Source organism: Amblyomma americanum, chromosome 2 (genome assembly GCF_052857255.1).
Source record: "Amblyomma americanum isolate KBUSLIRL-KWMA chromosome 2, ASM5285725v1, whole genome shotgun sequence".
Classification (NCBI taxonomy): domain Eukaryota; kingdom Metazoa; phylum Arthropoda; class Arachnida; order Ixodida; family Ixodidae; genus Amblyomma; species Amblyomma americanum.
In genome coordinates this window covers 101,501,957-101,522,579 of record NC_135498.1, presented here as the reverse complement: position 1 = coordinate 101,522,579, position 20,623 = coordinate 101,501,957, and the positions used below count along the sequence as shown (strand labels likewise).

Here is a 20,623-nt window from a genome sequence, read left to right as displayed (position 1 = left end):
GCATTTTTTAATGGACTAAGTCTCGGAACTTTACGGACAAAGATTGTACTACAGTTCACGGTATGTGAACCACATCACACATACAGCAATAGGCGCAATTACGTCCTCGGTGCCGCAAGCTTAGGTCCCCCGCTGTTCAACTCATTCGCATCAGAAGCCGACGAAAAGCCGCTGAAAGGAAAAGGATCAATGTCACCAAGCCCGGAATGAAAAACCCGCCCACGTTCGGAGTGCCTAAAAGCTCGAAATTTGCAAGAAAGAAGCACGAGCTGAAGCCTCGCGTCCGGCTGCTGCTACGACGGCCCGACGGCTGCTGGATTGCAGGCCCATCGCGCCGTCACACGGCGGGAGGTGGCGCGAGGCGCTGAGAAAAATTTCCCTTGTCCTTCAGGCGAATGCGGAGGCCACAAGAGAGAGCGCGCGCCGCTGCATTCAGTCCGGCCGTGCTAGGAGAGGCGGAGACCATCGCGTGACAGGTGTCGCGTTTTTCCTCTTGTAACAATATTCTAGCACGCTCTTTCACGAAAAAGCTACCATGCCCTTCCTTTTTTCATAACCATCCTCTCCTCAGAGAGCGAAGGCACCTAAGACCGAATGCTTCCACAGCAGTTAACGAAGTCGACTTCACAGAAGCTTCCACGGTAATGTCAAAGTGATTTGGAAAGATATTGCACAGTGTTTTGCAAACCGAAACCAGGAATATTCCCAAGGGTATACTAAAGTTCTTTCGAGTAACGTTCCGTGTACATTAGCGAAAGAGGCTGAAGGAATCTTTCACGAATGCTATTGAAAACGACACGAGGCAGTTCCCAGAGACACCGTTACAGAACAGTATACTGCATGGTACAAGGAAGACTAAGTAATTTTCAAAAACGGGATTTTTAGGTACAAATATGGGTTTCGTGGCATGGTAATGCGTGGGTTGGCGGGCACCAGACCACAGGTGAATCATATTAACTAGTAAGCCGGTTAACAACTTCCAATAGTTAACTTTTGAACTATTAGAGTTAGGCACCTACTTGCAATTAGAGATTTGTAGCCGGTCCTTAGCTACAGTTATATCAGTATTTAAAATTTTGGAAACGCGACTAGCCTTGGCGCAGCGGCTCGACGAAATCTGGCGTTTTCGACTACTTACGTGCACTGGAGGGCTTGCTTTGCCTGCATGCTTTCGAAAGTGCATGTATTTTCACACGATGCAGCCATATTTTGTCGAGCCACAGCGGCGAGGGTAATCGCGTTTTCGAAATTCCAAAAACTCATCTCTAATCTCTCTCTAATATCTAATTACAACTAGACGCCTAACTCTAATAGGTAAAAAGTTTATTGGAAGTTAGTTAAGCATTTTACTAGTTAAGATGATTCACTGTTTTCCTGGGATCCGCCAAACCCGGCAATACCATGCCGCAAAAGACATATTCTTGCCAGAAAAATCCTATTTTTAAAAATTACTCAGTCTTCCATGCAACAACCGCTATACATATAAAATTTCAATTTTATATCTTAAGATCAGCTAAAGTTTTTTTCGCACCCATTTGTGTCCTTTTACGCGGCCAATAAGCACGCGAATGCAAAATATTCGTTTGCGTTCTTAAGAAAAGTTTTCTGAAACAGCCTTGTGTGAGACGCCAATATACCGGGCAGTAAATATTTGCATCAGGCAATGATGTGGGAACCTCGTATGTAAGGTCTTGTTGACGACATCTCTTTCCTGTTTTCCAGATGACTACGTCGACTCGGGGTAGCAGCTACAAACTGTCGGGATTCCACGAGCTTTTGTCTTGGTGCACCGTCTCCTTTAGGGAGAGTCTACCCCGGACTAAAGTCTGCAGACTCTGCGGCGTCGTCCCGCCGGTGATAAACCTCTTGCCATGCAGGCACGGCGTCTGTGACTTTTGCAAGACACTGACCTTGAAAGGCACTCCAAAATGCCCCATAGACGGAGAAAGATTCAAGGAGACGGATGTCTTAAAACTCGAATGCTCGCTAGGAGACCTCACTGAACGGGAGGTGTACTGCCCGAACAACGGCGGGAACCGTACTGGCTGCACATTCAGTGGGAAACTGCTCGACCTCTCGAAGCATCTCTCAGAGGACTGCATGAATGCCCAAGTGCAATGTCCTCAGTGTGGAGGAGGCTTTGCGAGAAGAGGTATAATTGCCCACCATTCAAGATGCGAAGGCATGAACTCGCGAAGGTGAGCTACATTACCATGTTTATTTATAGAGAAAAATCTGTGTGAACCGAATGCACAAGTATATTAATGATAGCTTCTCTCGCTAAGAGAAAAGAGAAGCATTGCGAATTACGAGACATAAAATGCTGACATATTTGGTAAGTTCTTTACACAAAGCATTGTAAAGAACACGTAAAGAGGGGTTACAAAGGCAGGATTTCCTATAATATTAAATGAAGAAGCTTGGGTAGGGCATTTAATGCGAAGGCAAGAGAACTGATGGTCCTTAAGGGCAACAGACTGGATTGCACGGGAAGGGAAGTGTAGCAGCGGGCAGTAGAAAGTTAGGCGGGTGGATGAGATTTGGAAGTTTGCGCGGATAGGGTGGCCGCAGCTGGCGCAGAATAGGGTCAGTTGGAGAGATATTAGAGAGGCATTTGTCCTGCAATGGGCGTAGTCAGGTTGACGATGATGATTGTTATTGATCAGCCAAAGGGGGGGGGGGTGTTTAGTTATTTCAAGAAAAACATCTCCAGAGAAAAAAATAGACTGTAATACATGAACACGAGGACATACCGTTTAACGAGCAATAAGGTTTTGGCCAGCTGTTGCACAAATAAAAATATCATAAGATGCCTGAGAACTTTCAACAAAAACATATAGTATTCTATACTGCGAATACTCAATTTATCAATTCTTACATTGTTTTTCTTAATTCTTTGTTCGAGGCAAGTGGCAGTCTTTCGCGCTGTCACTCGAAGTGCTGGTGTCCACATCTCATATTATGCCTTGGAGAGGCACACCAAAAAGCTGGAAACACTGAGAGATTTAGAGTTACGGAGCTTACTGCAGCGTTTTGAACATGTTCGCAATTTACCCCCAAACGGCGTGATAATATTGCGGTGAAGGCCTTGAATCAGTTGTTTCTTCAAAAATCGCGTTCATTCGCGCGCACTAGAGAGAGTGAAAGTTTCAAAAAGCTTCCTCATCATTCTAGTCTGACCGCGTCAGAACGCTTCCCAAATCATCCGGTGGATTGTTTGCCTATACTGAGTCAGATAAAGCGAGAGAAGATCCGATGCGACCGAAGATCGCGACACATCAGTGTGGGACCTCTCAAGGGCCACTTCTGTGCGGTCCTTTCTTGCGCTGGTCTTGGTTGCGCTATAGTTATTTTGTTACAACATGCATCATCTATCCCAACAAGAAGTTCTTCTAAACCATATTTCTCAAGTATCGCTGCATCAGCAGGTGCATCAGCTAGAGCGTTTCCATGAAGCATTGTCATGTTGGCTTGTGAACAGAGCACGGCACTGCAGTTAGAACCTTATGCAGTTACAACCTGCAGTTACATCCTTATGAGGATGATCCTAAATGCTTTCGTTGCCGCCGGCGACCTGTGTGCCCAGAGCAGAGTGCCGGTTGGGATGGGGCTGTAATTGTTTGCTGTGCGTCATCAATATCGAAAATTTATTGTCGTATGTGTAAAACTTGAAGGTTCCACAGTTAGTACGCAGACTTCGTGTCTCTAACCCTTAGTGGAAATTAATGTTTCTTTCAACAGCTACGGCTTCAACTATATTGGAGCACTATACCGTAGTGCAGCACCTGCCGCTTCAGTGTGTCGCACGATTGCTCGTTTAGCGCGAATGTTCGCACAAGTAGCGAAAATTAGTATATACTTTCGATTCGTATCTGATTCGATTGACATTCGAATGGGCATTATATACATTAATCTTATTCGATTCGGTTTTGAAAAAGCACTATTCGCCCAACCTATTCGCAACTATTCGCAGCTGTTCGCATAAATGAAATTTTAGATGAAACTACGATTCTGTGATGTCAGAAGCTCCGTGTAAGATAGCGATATTTGACACGCCTAGCTGGCCACTGGCTACATCGGTTGATCTTGACTAAAAGGTTGGCTCTCCTTTACGGTACCGAAATGGTTCAAGAGGATCGAATTAAGCTGTCTAATATAATAGTCGTTGAAATCTTTTTTCTTCCTGCCAAACTTATTATTCGCCACTTGACGGGAATGAACTTCTTTTCGTGTCCGTCTAATATACGTTTTAAGTTCTATAAACACACTACGAGCTGGCCCAGCGAGTAGCAGCATGGAGGGGAGCAGGCATTTGGCTATGAAAGTGCATAATGGCCCAGAACGTATTATTAACGTATAAGAAGGAATAATTATACGTGCAGACGACTGCGAAATTGCGCTTTAAAGTCAATGCTGCGGATATCGTTTCCTAGCTGTCAGGAACATTTCTGCTGCCTCCCCGCGTTTTTATTTCTGCACAAACTGACAAGGTGTGTGGAAATGAACTCATGACTATAAATTAGAACAAGGGAAGCGGAAGAGAGAGGCTATTTCTTATTTCTTACATAAAAAGAACTCAATTTTACGCTTGATGCCAACAATAGTTAGCGGTTGTTGAAGCGTCTACAAGGCTACTCGCCCCAAGACTCCCCCGATAAAAAATATCAGGCCAATCAGCGTCAGCCGTTTTGCGAGCGGAGTTGTTAAGTCCGCGTTCCTGGCATGAGTGTCCATGTGGCTGTTGTAACCGTCAGAGTGGGCGCGCAGCAAAATGGAGGTTGGAATACGCCAAAAGCGAAGAGATTATGCAATAACAGGACTAGTTATAGCATAAAGCAATCCGCGATCCGCCACCGTGAACCGCTTCCGCGAGGTGCCACTGCTTGGTGGCTGGGTTGGTTGGAAGATTGGGGCTCCGTGGGCGGTATACTGCGCGTGCGCAGATCACCCCCCCCCCCCCCCCCCCCCCCCCCCGAGAGAGCCAGACGGCGCGACGTGCCTGTCATCTGCGTGCATGCCTGCCGCATACTCTGTGGTCAAGTGTCACGGCGTCACAGTGTCACTCGTGCTCGCGAAGTTCATCACGGTGGCGGATGAGGCGGAAAGCTAGGGAGAAGGATACGGAGAGGGCGGCACAGTCTGGCAAGCTCCTTCTGTGGCGGCTGCTGCGAAAAGCGACGCTTGGGCGCGCCGCTGCGCCGATGCTTCAGCGGTAGAAGTTTAAGATGTAGATTCCTATCGTTACGGTCACCGCCGAAGCTGAGGTTGTGACGCCGTCGTTCACAACAGCGTGTTCCGTGCGCGACAGCCTATGGTTCACGTACCTAAGAGCTGCGTCCAAATACTGCACTACGAAACATCAGGACCGTTCAGGGAGGTTTTTGATGTATGGAATATACAGGGCTCGAAAATAAATTTCTATCGATGATAATGAATAGATGGCAACGGCTTCTCACAAAGAAAATTGCGTTTTGTGTCCTTCTCATTTCCTTCTGTGCAAGATGAAGTAACGGAACGTAGCCGGCGGGTAGTGGCAGAACAAAGAACGTTTATTGCTGGGTGTTGTTGGCTTATAAAGACCGGAAAGGTCACATGACACATGACTGGCATGATACGCGGCACGTGTGAAACAGTCTTGGCTCAAGCTATACATCAGCCTGCGTGCTTGATAACTTATCACGCGTACTTGATAATACTACATCCCTTCCCCCTAAGCTGGAGTAAGTGAGACGATCCGGTGGCTTCCGTGGGCGTGTCGAGCGACGTGGTGGTTGGTCTTCAGCTTGAGAGCGGACTTCCCGTGTCTCCGTCCCTTGATGATCTTCTGCCTCCTCAGAGCTACTTTGAGCTTCGTCAGGGGTCCGGACTGGGCTCGGCTTGCTAGGGGACGACCCCACGTCGAGCCGAGGCCTGACTTGGTCCACGTGGCGACGCTGCGATCCCTCCGGTGTTTCTAGAGTAACCATGCGCGCTCCCGTCGTGGACACCACAGTCGCAGGCATTCATTTCCGAGCAGACCGAAACTGGCGCGACCATACAGGCTTTCCTGGTTGATAACGTGTTGGTGATTTTGTCACTGCTGGCACAGGTTCACCGGAATCATTTTCTGTGACCTTGATGTCCGTGAGTGAAGCCGTCAGCCTGGTTCTGGGACTGAAACCCAGCAGCAGTTCCGCTGGCGATTTCCCTCGCTCCAAAGGTGTCGTTCTATAACGGAATAAAAACTTGATTAGTCGTTCTTGCAATGTCCCTGCTGAATTCTTTCGAAGCCCTTCTTTTACCGTCCGCACGGCCCGCTCCGCCAACCCATTTGACTGAGGATGGTGTGGGGCTGTTCGGACGTGTTTCACATGGCTTTCCTGCAAGTAACTAGACATGGTGGCACTTGTGAACTGTGGTCCGTTATCCGATACCAAGCAGTATGGTAGGCCAAACCGTGCGAAAACACCCGCAAGTACTTGAATGGTGGTCTCTGCTGTGGCGGTCTTTAAAGGTATGGCCTCCATCCACTTTGTCTCGGCGTCAACCAAAACGAAAATTTGGTAGCCATCGATGGGGCCTGCAAAATTCATATGCAACCTGTACCATGGTTTGTGGCTCGCTGGCCATGGAGACGGAACCTCAGCAGCTGGCATGGGCCAGCATTGAAGACATTGAGGGCAACTTTGAACTAACAATTCGATGTCCCTATCTAGTCCAGGATACCAAAATAGCGCTCGAGCTGTGCGCTTCATGGCTGTGATACCGGGGTGACTGTCGTGCAGTTCCTTTAGCATGCATCGCTGCGCCGCCTCCGGCAACACTACTCGGTGGCCCCAGTATATCAGGTCGTGGCTGGCGGCGAGCTCGTTACGGCGAGAAAAGTACGGCATCAGGTGTTGCTGTGCTGCCGATAAGTGCCGTGGCCAGCCACGTGAGATCCACTCCCTGATCCGCTGAAGCTTATCGTCCGAGCGGCTTAGGTCCGCTAGTTGCCGAGCGGAAAGGGCCATGGAATTTAGGCCCCGTGTATAAAGCACGTATTCCATTGATCCTTGCCCTTCTCGTTCACCCAAGCCCGGCAAGGGTAGGCGACTGAGCGCGTCTGCGTTAGCATTTAGGTGTCCTGGGCGGTACTCGAGATCATAATGGTAAGCCGACAGCAACAGGGCCCAGCGCTGGATTCTTCCCGCGGCCATGTGCGGAATTGGCCGTTCCCGGTGAAACAGCCTGGTCAGTGGCTTGTGATTCGTCACCTCGCTCGAAAAATCTCGAAGCCATGCCAAATAGTTCATGATGAAGTGATTTCTGCACCTTTTTGACCAATCCAGAAAACTGAATGAAAATGTTGCTTTGTTTTCTGTCACACAAAAAATAGAAGTCTGCGAGCGCTGTCGTCCCCAATTAAAGAGGAAATGATACCGCCGGCTTAGGTACAGGAAGGTGGGCAGTGACTAAATCTGAAGCGACGGTTTTTAAACACAGAAAATTGTAGCTTTCTTTCTTGCGTTTAAAATCGAATGCATCCAAACAAAAGTTGTACTGCGTACAAAACTCGAATACAAATGACTAGAAGGTTTATTAATCTAAAATGACGGCCATTTACCCTAATAGACGCCCCTGGAGCATGGAATTATAGTAAATTGAATGCAGCTAGGAATTCACGTTGTAGATTTGGCGACACTTCATTTTTTATCAGCTTGCTTTACTCGTCAGATCGTAGCACCTGCAACAAGAGACGTAACTCCTCGAGGTTTTTTTTTGTTGCCGCCTGTGCATAGCCTGAGCATTTTCTCCCCACACTGCAGGCTTGTCGCGTATAGGATAGGATAGCATACGCTTTAATGCTCTAACAAGGTCTTTCGGTCAGTCAGAGGTCTTCATCTTCCAGCAGATGTCTCCCTCCGTCCGTCTTGCAGAGGTCGGCGCCCCTATTCCAGGGCACTGCAGAGTTTAACCGCTCGCTGGGCATGGATTACCAATCCTCTTTGGAGGATTGGGCTGCCGCTGGAGAGCACACTCTCCCACTGCTCCGCACTCGGATTTTCTGATCCATGGAATGCTTTATTTTTGTCACATTCCCAAGTAACGTGGTATAGGGTGGGTGTTGCACCGCACCATGGGCAGATAGATGTCCCTGTATTGGTTCGGGAACACTTTGCTAAGGATGTGTAAATTGGGGAAGGTTCCGGTTTGAAGCTTCCTCCAGTAAACTGCTTCTTGTTGATTTAATTTGTTGTGAGGAGGAGGATTCTTAAGTCTCGTCCCTCTGTAATAATTTAGAATGCCGGAGTTTCTCGGGATTACCCTCAAGAAATACTCCGGGTGTTCATTCAAGAGGGCTCTGTTAGTGTACTCGCGAGCGACTCTATCGACCCTTTGGTTGCCTTCTATCTCGGTGTGTCCCGGTATCCAGAAAATGGTGTGTCCAATGTGATATTTGGGTAGGCCTGCGCGGAGGAGGATTTGGAGCGCTTTATGATTTATTCTGCCGTTAATGTAGTTACGGCATACCTCTTGCAAATCTGTGAGGATTGTTAAGGACTTATTCACGCGATAACCCTCCGCGGCCGCTAGAGCAACCGCCATTTCCTCTCCCTCGGTTACCGTGCAGTCCCGTGCCGACGCGCAAGTGATCTCCTTATAGTCTTAGCCTATTACTGTCGCGACGACTTTATGCTCCGTTGTTCCCCGTCTCCGGGGGTACATCACGGCGTCCATGTAGACTGTGTTCGCCTTGACTGCCAAGTACTTTTCTACATATTTCGCTCGGGCATTTCGCTTAGCTGCGTGTAAATATGGATACATATTTTGAGGGAGCGAGCCTATTTTGATGGTGTTGCGGAAATTATCAGGCAGACCCGCTGTTCTCTGCACTGCTCTAAGTGTTGCTTGATGCCCCAGTCTGATGAGGAGCGCTCTGCTAATGGTCGTCTGCTGGAGCCTGTTTCGTTGTGACTCTAGTTGCGCTTCTTTGAGTTCCTCGAACGAGTTGAGAAATCCGAGGGCCGGCAGCTTCTCCGTTGATGTGGTGACTGGCAGGTGGAGAGCTGTCTTCTGGCTTTCCTCACGATGGCGTCGGCTTGGTCCCTTTCGCCCTTGTTGGTGTTGTAGTACGGGAGGGAGAACGTGACTCGGCTAATCACGAGGCTTCTGACCAGCTTTATTGTGTCCCCCTCCCTCATACCGTTTCTTCTTTGCGATACTCGGGTGACCATTCGGGTGACTTGCGTTGTTGCTTGTTTGAGGAGGCCGATGGCGTGTGTGCATCGCTGGTTGCTTTGCACCCACATTACCAACACCCTAATTAGTCCTTTCTGCCGTATTTTTTGACCTTCGAGGATGACGTTGAGATCTTCCTCCGATCGCCTTCCTCGCCTGACTCTGACGAGCTCAGGCGTCTTCGTTGAACAGGCGAGGCCTCTTTTCTTGACGTATTCTTCTACGCACGTTGCTGCTGCTTATAGGCATTCTTCTTTTTTGCTGAGGGAGCCTTGGTTGGTCCAGACCGTGATATCGTCGGCATATATGGTGTGCTGTATGCCTTCGATGTTTTCTAGTCTACGGGCCAATCCTATCATTGCGATGTTAAACAAAATCGGTGAAATGACGGATCCCTGCGGGGTTCCTTTGTTGGGGGTGTGGAACTTGTCACTTCGCAGGTCTCCTAATCCCACTGGTTCCGTGCGATTTGAGAGGAATGCCTTCACATACCTGTGTATTTTCATGCCGCTGTTTAGACCGTCCAGCCTTTCCAGGATGGCTGCGTGGCTAACGTTGTCGAATGCGCCCTTGACATCCAGGGCCATTATCACGTTCTCTCCGTTGTATGGAATGTTGCTGAGGACTTCTTCCTTGATCTGTAGGGGGACGTTTTGCGTAGATAATTTGGTGCGGAATCCGAACATGCTGTGGGGGTACTGATCTTTGTCTTCCATGTGTTGCTGCAGTGTTCATGTTACCACCCGCTCGTGAAGCTTGCCGAGGCATGACGTAAGTGATATCGGTGGGAGATTTTCTTCTTGTAGCTTCTTCGCTGGCTTGGGTATCATTACTACTTCCGAATGTTGCCATTCTTCCGGCACTGTTCCCGCAACCCAGTGCGCATTGAGGAAATCAGTCAGCTGCGTGACTGCCTCATCGCTCAGATTGCGGATCAGTGCGTTCCTAAGCTTGTCTGCGCCCGTTGCTGTGTTCCGGGTTGATGCCTTGATAGCCGCAAGACCCGACAAACAGCGTCGCTTGCTCTGACCCTAGGGCGCCACAACATAACAAAAAGATCAGCGGCAGGCAGCAAACCGGAAGCTCTGAACAAGATGTCACATGCCTACTGATTCCGATGCTGTTTGCAGCCATCAAGGCTCTTATCCGTGCAAACCCCTCGTCAGGAAGACTCCCAGAAGTAGAAGCTGTCCTTGCAATGGAGCCGTTGGTGTCGGTCTCCTACGCTCCGCAGGGGCGTAATACCACACTTCAGTAATCATGGCTTCCACAGCGAGAACTTCACCGCAGCTGACAATCCACAACATCTTTCGTACATGCACCATTTTCCAGTGGAACGCTCGCGGGCTACGCTCTAAACTCTCAGATTTCCGACAGCTCGTGCGAGCGTACCGCTTCCCCTTCATAGTCATCTGTGAATCACGCGTCGAGGAAACTTTCCAACTCAATGGATACTATTTCCATCATTCACAACGACCAGATAAAGTCAGCAGATTACTGATAGGCTTTCGCAAGGATATCCCGGCCTCACCGGTTGATGTCCCGCCTCACAGCGACAATGAATACGTATGCGCTGTCACAGTTATTGCAGGACAACAGTACACTCTGATTGGAGTATATCTTGAGCTAGGCACGCCATTTGATGCTTTGAGACTTGAAGACTTGATAGCAAGGACGCCCTCTCCGCATATTATTTGCGGAGACTTCAGTGCTCATAATGAAATTTGGGGCAGCTCACATACATGTGCCCGAGGTGCCAAGCTTGCAAAACTTCTCTCCAAGCATTCAGTTCAGCCATTAAATGACGGCAGCATCACCTACCTCCGAGGCCCGACTACTACCAGCAGCATCGACGTGACATTTGTCACAAGTTCATTCACCCACAACTTTGGCTGGTGCACTGATTTGGAGACACGTGGAAGCGACCATTACCCAATCCTCATATCGGCTTTCCATGCGCAGAGGAACCCAAAGAAATTCCTTATAAAATCTACAGACTGGGACGCATACAAGGACGCTGTACGCAGAGGAGTTACTGCGGCAATTCGCAATGAGGAATTAGCATCGACAATTGCGTATTGCCTGAGGGCGAGTACACAACTTACAGCTAAAAATGATAACCTACCTTCAAATGATGACACATTCCAAAGGCTTTGCGCTGTACGCAGGCGAGCTGAAAGGAAAGCTCTGCGCAAAAAAAGCCTCGATGACCTACGTGCATGCCGACGGGGACAACGTCACATTCGACGCTACATGGATAAACTCAGTCGGCAAAAGTGGCGTGACTTTTGTTCTACGCTGGATGTGCGCAAACCAGTAACCAATATTTGGCGGATAGTTAGAGGTATGCGCACGCCACTTCAACAACTCCACCCCTTCGCTGCACTCTCCCTTCACGAACAAAAATCTATAAAAGAAGTCTCAGAAGAATACTGCAAGCTGCTGTCGGCAGGGTCAGGGCATTCGACACTCTCCGCAGATGGTCAAACAGGCATCCCAAAGGCGGCAGTGCCAGCGTTAGACCTGCCTTTCACAATGCAAGAACTATCCACAGCTATCGCGGAGACAAACAGGCACACGTCTCCGGGTCATGATGAGGTGACCTATGACACCATTGCAAAGCTACCCCACACCTCCCGTCTTCGACTCCTGGAGTATTACAATTCTTCCTGGATGGCTGGTGAGGTCCCCACGGAATGGAAGCTGGCGAAAATCGTGCCCGTTTTGAAACCCTGTAAGCAGCCAACAAGCTACGCATCATTCCGGCCCATTGCCCTACTGAGCTGCGTAGGTAAGCTCATGGAGCGCATGATCTGCAAGCGCATAACTTGGTTCCTAGAAAGCCGAAATGAGTTCCCCCAAGAAATGAACGGGTTCCGTCAAAACAGGTCTGCGACTGACAATATCATCGCCCTCGTCTCATCAATTGAGGAGTACCTTCATGCTGGGTACATCCCAACTGCCGTTTTCCTAGACATCAAGGCCGCTTATGACTCCGTCTTTCACCATGCAATTCTCGCAGCCTTTGGCAGTCTTGGCCTTGGAGGAAGGCTATACAAGTGGATTGGGCATTTTTTTATTACCACTCCAAACGGTCCAACACGCTTTCACGCAGTGGAGAGGGGCGTACCACAGGGAGCGGTGCTCAGCCCTCTCCTGTTCAATATTGTTCTTATTCACATAAGAAGACACCTTCCGCGAGGGGTCCGCATAACAATTTATGCTGATGATATCTGCATCTGGACCGCGTCACGTTCGCGCTATATTACCCAGCAACGTCTTCAGAGAGCACTATTGCACATTTAGATGTACCTGGCTTCCAGAGGTCTTCGTCTCTCGCCAGAAAAGAGTGTTGCAATGGCGTTTACAAGAAAAACGATGACCCGATATCCGCTGCTCCTAGGCGGACGATCGCTGCCATATGTACGATCTCAGCGATTCCTGGGTGTTGTAATCGACTATAATCTGTCATGGTCACCTCAGATAAAAAAAACTCCGTGCGAGGATTACTGCAGCATCGCAAGTGTTCAGGTTCATGGCGGGAACAAGGTGGGGTAGCAACTGCCGATCAATGCTTCTGCTTGAAAAAGCCTACGTTGAAGGAACCTTGCACTACTGTCTACCAGTGCTTCAAAGATTATCTACATCAAGCAATAAGACTCTCAATGCCGCACGGAACAACTGCCTGCGAATATGTCTTGGCCTCCCAAAGGGTTCCTCTGCATCAGGAACAGTAGCGGAGGCAGGATGTCTCCCACTAGAGGTAATTGCCGCCCAGGAAACTATGCGTACCCATCTCCGCCGTGTCCTGCAAGGGAAGAAGCACTTCCTACACCGTGTCCACCTAACTCACAGCAACTCTAGCTTTGGCCAGGCAGTGCAGCTCCTGCCCCTTCCTACTATTAATCAGCCTCAGAAACTACTACCTCTGGCCTTTCCTCCATGAACACTCTCTCCTCTAAAGGGGAAGAAGTCTGTTCCAGGTGTGAATGCAAAGAGCCGCATGCCACAGGCAGCACTTCTGCAAGCTACTCTCGCCTACTTAACCGAAGAATATACGCAGCACACCCATATCTTCACCGATGGTTCAACTACTAAAGAAACTTCTTCTTGTGGCCTTTATGTGCCCTCAACAGGCCATGCCCTTTCTTACCGGCTGCAGCGGAGGACCTCCTCTACAACAGCTGAGCTTCACGGCATTAAGGAAGCTGTTTCTTACATCCTGCGCCCAACCGCCGGCCGTTGGGTTATCTTCACCGATTAAAAAGCATCTCTGCAGATCCTGGCCAACCTGCTGAAGAAAACGAATCACCAGCCAGTTTCCCTGGACATTGGGTACATCCATCATTTAGCTATTGCCGCAGGCCACTGCATAACATTTCAGTGGGTACCTGCTCACTGTGGCATTATGGCTAATGAAAAAGCAGATGAAGCGGCCCGTAAGGGCCATCAACATCAGAGATACGTTCGAAGTTTTCTCACGAAATCTGATGCGTCCCAAATGGCTAAAAGTTTTGCGTACGAAGAAACGTATCGGCTTTGGAGTTTGCCGACACATCAGTACCAATTTCTTCACTCAATCGACCCACATCTTAGATCAAGACTCTCACCCAGAATTCCTCGACAACTCGAAACACTTTATCACCGACTTCGTCTGAATGCTGCATATACAAATGGCCTGCGATACCGTTTTGGACAAATGAACAGTCCGCATTGTGACAACTGTGCTTCGATAGAAACTGTGGAACATATCCTGCTTGAGTGCCCTGCGTATGCTAACGAGCGTGCGTACTATGGACATTGCATGCAGAAGCTCTGCCCAGTGCCCCTAACAATGGACAAAATTTTAGGCCCCTTAGCCTGCTTCAGGCAACAGAGACTTGCAATGAACTTTCTTTTTACATATTTAAAAGACATTGGACATCTCAATAAGCTCTAAATTCACTTGCAGGTTGCCTTCATGCATTCTTCTTGCAGTGAACTTCGTCAGCCCATTCGTCGGACTTTGCACTCCATCATTCCATAGGTTACATCAATACTCGCCACTGCATCCTTAGTACCCATTTCATGGCTGCATTTTATCTTCGTTTTTTTTTCACCTTTTCCACGCTGCTGTCCTTCAGTCTTTATCTCCCAAATTCCCCTCCCTACGCAGAGTAGCATGCCAGCGATATTGAAACGCCGGCTAAATTCTCTGTTTCTTCATTAAAGAGTCTCTCTCTCTCTCTCTCTCTCGCAAAGACCTCTTCCCTGGTAATCGCCCTGTCCAGGTTTGAGTTCTCCCGGCCGCGGTATTCACCCGTGTACGCTTCGGGTCGCTCGGCTTCGTAGCACTTGACAGGGACTTTTTCCAAAAGTTCTTCGTTTGTTCCTTCATATTGATGGACTAGTCTTTGAATAGCTTTGTTGCTCTCCGATTTGGTTTTTGTGGGGTACATTAAGGCTTTGAGGCTACGCCACGTTCTTGCTGTGCTTGGTGCGTATGTTCTCGGAGCTCCAATTATAATTGTTCTTGAAGGATCATTATTGCACGCGACTGCTTATAGAATGTATGGCATTGTTCACGTATCGTGCGAATTGTTTGATAAGTTCAAAAAGATCTGCAAACCACGTGTATTTTGCTACTGGCGTCTGCCAAGTGAATGAGTCGCTATCGGTGCTGCAGCTTCAGGTTAATTATTTTGTGAACAGTAGTTCCACAAATAGGCAGGTGATGTGGAACGCCAGCTTGCCCGCTTGTTGTCAAGGGCGGCTTTCCTGCCTCCGTCCTTCCTTCCTTCCTTCCTTCCTTCCTTCCTTCCTTCCTTCCTTCCTTCCTTCCTTCCTTCCTTCCTTCCTTCCTTCCTTCCTTCCTTCCTTCCTTCCTTCCTTCCTTCCTTCCTTCCTTCCTTCCTTCCTTCCTTACTTCCTTCCTTCCCTCCTTCCTTCCTTCCTTCCTTCCTTCCTTCCTTCCTTCCTTCCTTCCTTCCTTCCTTCCTTCCTTTGCTTTCTTCTCGCCACTATTTATATTAGCGACTTTCAGAATAGGAGAACCTATCGATTACGAGAATAGAAGAAAAGCGGAGCGGCAGTGTGCATGCTCAGGACAGTCATCTTACGGGCCTTAATAGGGACATTTAGATTTGGGTGACCTTATCGGTTAGGGAAATAAGGGAATAGCAGCGCGCCAGTGCGCAGGCGCTGAACAATAACGCCCCTCCCTCCGTGTATGGACTGCGCCTGCGCACTATTCTCCTATGCCCTTAAGCGATAGGGTCATCCTATTCTAAAATCTCTAAAGACTTCCGCATGCGTGTTGGCACCCCGCTATTCCGCTATCCCACTCTTCGATAGAATCCCCCAATTCTAAACGTCCATTCTGTAGACCCGCGTTGCTTTGGGCGTTAGCGGAAGAGTGTGTGTAAATGGCTGAATACATCCCATGGAGACAGTTCATAGACAGCCCGTGAACCTATGGCCCTAGGACTTCGTGGGCCTTCCTCTACAGGGCGTCTTTAGAGTGCCTCCATACAGAAGTGGACACCTATTCGTACGTGTGCAGTGGAAGAAGACTCGTTTCCAAAGTCTTGTCTGCATATATTAATGCTAAGATTAAAAAAAAAAACAATTTCTGTCAACAAGCCAGTGATATATTGTTCTTTGCGCAGATACCGCACTTTGTCTTAGAATAGTGCTTTTGGTGACATGAGCTCACTGTATCGGGTGCACGTCGACTCTTCGCCATTCGCCAGTGTAATTTCAGTGGTACGAACGATGTTTGGTTTCGCTGAGAAGGTTATAACAACCAGCGTCCGAGAGGTTCCTTTTAAATATCTGCATATATTCTGTATTTGCGAAACTTTTCTGAAAGAACAGCCTGTCGCATTCAAAAAGGGCGTGAATTTGCCTCCTAGGGATTACATGAAGTTAGTGCATAGCAGACTAAGAGACAAGTGGCAAGCTTCTTGGGAAAATGAAGGACACAACAAGCTGCATACCATAAAGCCCATTATAAAAGAATGGAAATCATGCCACCATAAAGAGCGTTTTATCGAAGTAATTTTATGTCGTTTACGCATAGGTCACACACACATCACCCATAATTTCTTATTAACAAAAAAAGACAAACCTGTGTGTGAAATGTGTGGTGAAGAGCTCACAGTAAATCACATTTTAATTTCATGTTCGCATCTCGAAGAACTTAGGCAAAAAGTTTTTACAGTATTTTACAATGAACACATTCCATTTCATCCCGCATTGCTTTTAGGCGAGCAAACACTCGTCGAATTTTCACTTGTTTGTAAGTTTCTAAAGAAAGCCAGTGTTTTAAATCTATTATAATGTAACCTCTGTACACTTGACATAGCATCATCTAACCTTGTGTTTGGCGCATGATAGCCATAGTTGCTTATGCGCCATAAAACCCCATACAACAACAACAACATCAAAAAGGGCGTAGTTCATAGCCCAAGAACCGAGGCGACTGAAATCCGTACGTGTAGACCTTTTCACTGTTCACAGCTTGCTTAGCGGAGCTGCGTGTTGGACTGTGCGGCGCATGCGCAGTTGATTCCTCTATGAAATGCGCCGATCAGAACGCTGCTGCCACATTCCAGTGGTAATATGGCTGCGCTCAAAAAGGCAAATGTGAAAAGGTCTATAGACGGTGCTGCTTTATTAAACTTATCGGAAAATGCAAGGGAGAACAACAACTAAGAGCGTAGACTCAGCGCATGGGGGACGCATGGTAGCTCCATTCGAAAACTGTTGGAAAACTATCACACTACCACGCCTTGGATTGTCATTCACACATTCCAGAGAATCCTTGTATCAGGAGGTAATCTTTTTGTTGACTCGAAAGAATTGTTGATTAGAAGAAAACAATGAGCAGTTGCAAAAGGGACAAAATATTTTTTCGACAAGATCATGGCACTTGAAGTGGGGGTGGTGCGAAAGTGTTTTCTTTACCATATTCTCCTGAAGATTTCGTGCCATGTGTGATGGGCGCAGTAACCGCGACCCTGACCTATTTGCAAATGCCACGGTGGGCGCTCCAGGCGAATATAAGTTTTACGCTTATCTAAAAGGCGTTTTTTTTTCTAACGCTCTAGCGGATTGGTGCTATTACATGCTCGATTTAAATATAGAAAAGGCTGAGGCATACAAAGTAGGCACATGCGCTATGAAAGGAAATTCTTTCTCAACAAGTTTGTTGTTAAGAGGGAGGGCAAGAAAGTATTTGTGGCACATCATACAACAAAGTATGCAAAGAAGAATGGACATCTTACTAGCATCGAATTCAGCACAGTTTGCTGCTGGAGCATTTTATATTGTTAGCTACAAAGTTCAATAAATGAATATGCTCCAAACAGGAACTTTAGAAGTAGGATGTGCATCGACGAACACGTGTGGACAGATTTTCTGAACCGTAATAGTATCAATTGCTCAGTGGTTTCGAACACCATGTTGCTCTTGGTAAAAAAGCAATTTCTCACACCACATTACCTACAGTGCCTGTCTGACAGATTATGTTTTTTCAATATCAATTTTCCAGAGATTCTGCCGCTTAGGAGGAAATAAATTTAGCTGTAGGTGTTTTGCGTCGGAAAACTGAGAGCAATAATATTGCGATGGCGATCGAATTAAAACCGCGGAGATGCTTATCCGCCTAGCTCAAAAAAAGGCAAACTAATTACGTTTCTTGTGCATTGCACAGACTATTTATATTGACGCTTTTTAATTTCTGACACATGCGGTAAAGTGCGTCTCAGTAGGGTCCAGAAACACGTTTTTATTTTGTCTCGGCAACGCACATAATTTCGCGGGAGTCGCTGAGGCGCTTTTGTTGCCTCTAGTGGCTGTCAGCAATAGTAAAACTGTTTTTATAGAAGATTAGGTTTACATCAATGTTTAATGCAGAGCACTTTTTCACTTTGAAACGCAGTGCAAGCACATCGATGCGTGGAAGGCCCCGTCCATATGAGCGCCCTATCTGCTATCAGTGGAGCGCCACTGATGGGCGCCGTACGGTGGGTTTCGAAACAATGGAGCAAGATAACGGCATTCCATGCGAAGCCGAGGACAATTTCTCGCAGCCTGAATATGCGGGACCCTCAGCGGTAAGCAAACACAGAGTGTGCACAAGCCGAGCTTCTTTCGATAACGATAGGTGTACTATACTGCAGAATGAACATGACATTTCTTTTTAGCACAAAAAAGTGGTAGGGCCTTAACGTAGCTATACCGAGCAGACGAGCGAAAGCATGTGTTTGACCAGGTTGGCTTGTGGTTTTGGTTCGCTGGTTCGTCGGTACGTCTGGCGAAGATTTTAGACTCAGGATGAGCTCTGATATAGGCTTAGCTCATCCGATCTGCTCGCTGTGCAGGTGGAACTTGATTTATTTCCCACACATGCGTGAAATGTTGCACATGAAAATTGTTTTCAACTGTCACCTCGATCGATTTTCACAGGCCCGGCATCCACCAGCGATGGAACTCGAAGGCAGGGCGGACAACAACTGCAACACAAACCACGAAACTAGATTTGTGGACTGTGTGAAAGGTGTAGTGTACAGAATCCCACTGATGTGTGGACGTCACTACGTGGGCCAGACTTCAGCATGCTTGAATGAGAGGCTAAGACAGCACCGGTGCTCGCTAGGAACAGACAAAGGAAATCTAGCAAAGCATTGCAGTCAGTGCAATGACTGCCAGCCATTGTTCCAATTTACGGCTGTGTTAGAGAACAGCGAAGACGAATTAGAGAGATTGAGAATGGAAGCGGAATACATAAATGAAGACCGTGAAAAGTGTATCAGCGACTATAACGGCTGGCTGGCTCGAGGAAATCAGTAGTCAAAATTTTCGCTCCGATCTCACGTTCCACAGACTTGACAGTACTCCAGACACCGATCATCCGTTGGTGCCAGAAAAAAGTAAGGGGTGGGGGGGGGGGGGGGTCGTCAGAAGACTTAAGGAAATTCTGCTTTTTTATGGCCACTAGGTAAAGTTGTTTGTATACTTTAAACATGAACATCTTGTCAGTTGTCTTCCTTAATCAAGTAGAAGGCGTTAGTAAATATAATTTGAGCACAATGCGGATGACCTGAGGCAAGAGTTTAGCAACGTATTTGCAAAAAGTAATATTTTTGTGTAACGGGCACCAAGTACACATGCTCACTTTCATGTTTGGCAGCGGCCTGATTGTTCTGAAATCGTCATCAAGAAAACCTGGCGGGTCAGTACGCTGTTGACCAAATTGCATATAAACAGCCGCAAGGCCCCGCAATTTCTCTTGGTCTGCAAAGACACTATGCATGTCGACACACTCTCGCAATAAACACCAGTTTTTCTTTGTTCGCTGTTGAAGTCGCAAGCTGCCTGGTTCTGAGACTGCAAAGCACGAGTACACAACACTGGCCACGAGGATGGGATTTACCAACCATGGAATCTGGAAACTCAACATCAGAAAACTAGTGTGAGCCACCACATGAGCAATCAAGTAGCATACCGACCGTCACACAGGCCAGGGCGAGCTTGAGTCGTCAGAGACACCTATCACCGTACGACGAGTCGACCACGACTAGCCGTGGTAGAAGGAAATGCTCACCTTGTACTTGCAGGTCTACCAAGTTGCCGTGTATCATTATGTAGCTCCTTTTCTGAGCCTTATACTCCCCTGAAGGCGCTGTCAGCGCTGTCAGGTAAGGCGCTGTCAGGTAAGATAAACGCCAAAATAGCTGAATTTAATGCCAAGTTTGAAGCCTTTACACGCAACATCCAAGCATTTATCGACAGTGCGATCGAAAATACAATTAAGCGCATGACTGACCCCATCATCTATCAACTCTAGGCAAGAAGTATTGAATCAGAACAAAAAGTTCAAGAAGTTAACAAAGCTCCACGCACCAAAGTGCCTAAACTTCAGGAACGCGCCCACATACTACGCCGTGGCCTAGGGTACGCACAGGATCGAGAGCCTGACATTGAATCTCTCAACCTTTAACTCTTCACCATGGCTCAAACACAGACCTAGTCTCACCCTCCTACAATGGAACTGTAAACACCACAGCAGGAGGAGGCAACCTTCGAACATAATATCGACTCCTTAGAAGTCAAACCAGACATTATAGCTGTAAAAGAAGTAAACATGGGCGCAAAATTCATGGGGTACACCACACATCAACAATGTACATCCACGTCAGTCCTAGTCAATAAGGAATTCACGGTGGCAACAAAGGACTTGAAACATGAACGGAGAACTTGAATACACGTTTATCAAAGTTTACCACACCGCAAACGGATGTCACATTTGGTGAAATATTTCTTAAAGGAGCCCCGAAAGACATTTTCAGTGCATTTTTTTGCTTGTTGGTTGCATAGAATGAGTTTTAGTGACGCTATTAGCATCGGTCGTACTACGTATACTGTGGTTTTTAATATT

The 20,623-nt window shown here is 47.6% G+C and overlaps 1 protein-coding gene across 1 annotated transcript; it reads left to right on the top strand.

Moving 5' to 3' along the window:
- Positions 1–520: 520 nt before the first annotated feature.
- On the top strand, positions 521–19,548 carry LOC144118878 (uncharacterized). The gene is made up of 4 exons (XM_077651661.1): positions 521–641; positions 1,723–2,198; positions 18,125–18,299; positions 18,652–19,548. Exons 2-4 carry the CDS (start codon positions 1,723–1,725, stop codon positions 19,033–19,035), a joined length of 1,035 nt encoding a protein of 344 aa, XP_077507787.1. The 5' UTR covers positions 521–641; the 3' UTR covers positions 19,036–19,548.
- Positions 19,549–20,623: the final 1,075 nt, after the last annotated feature.

Excerpts from the sequence above, each read along its gene's own strand:
- LOC144118878 (XM_077651661.1), top strand. The coding sequence starts at position 1,723 with ATGACTACGTCGACTCGGGGTAGCAGCTACAAACTGTCGGGATTCCAC. Across the intron at positions 2,199-18,124 it reads GAAGGCATGAACTCGCGAAG|TGCAAGCACATCGATGCGTG; the intron begins GTGAGCTACATT and ends TTTGAAACGCAG. Across the intron at positions 18,300-18,651 it reads AATATGCGGGACCCTCAGCG|GCCCGGCATCCACCAGCGAT; the intron begins GTAAGCAAACAC and ends CGATTTTCACAG.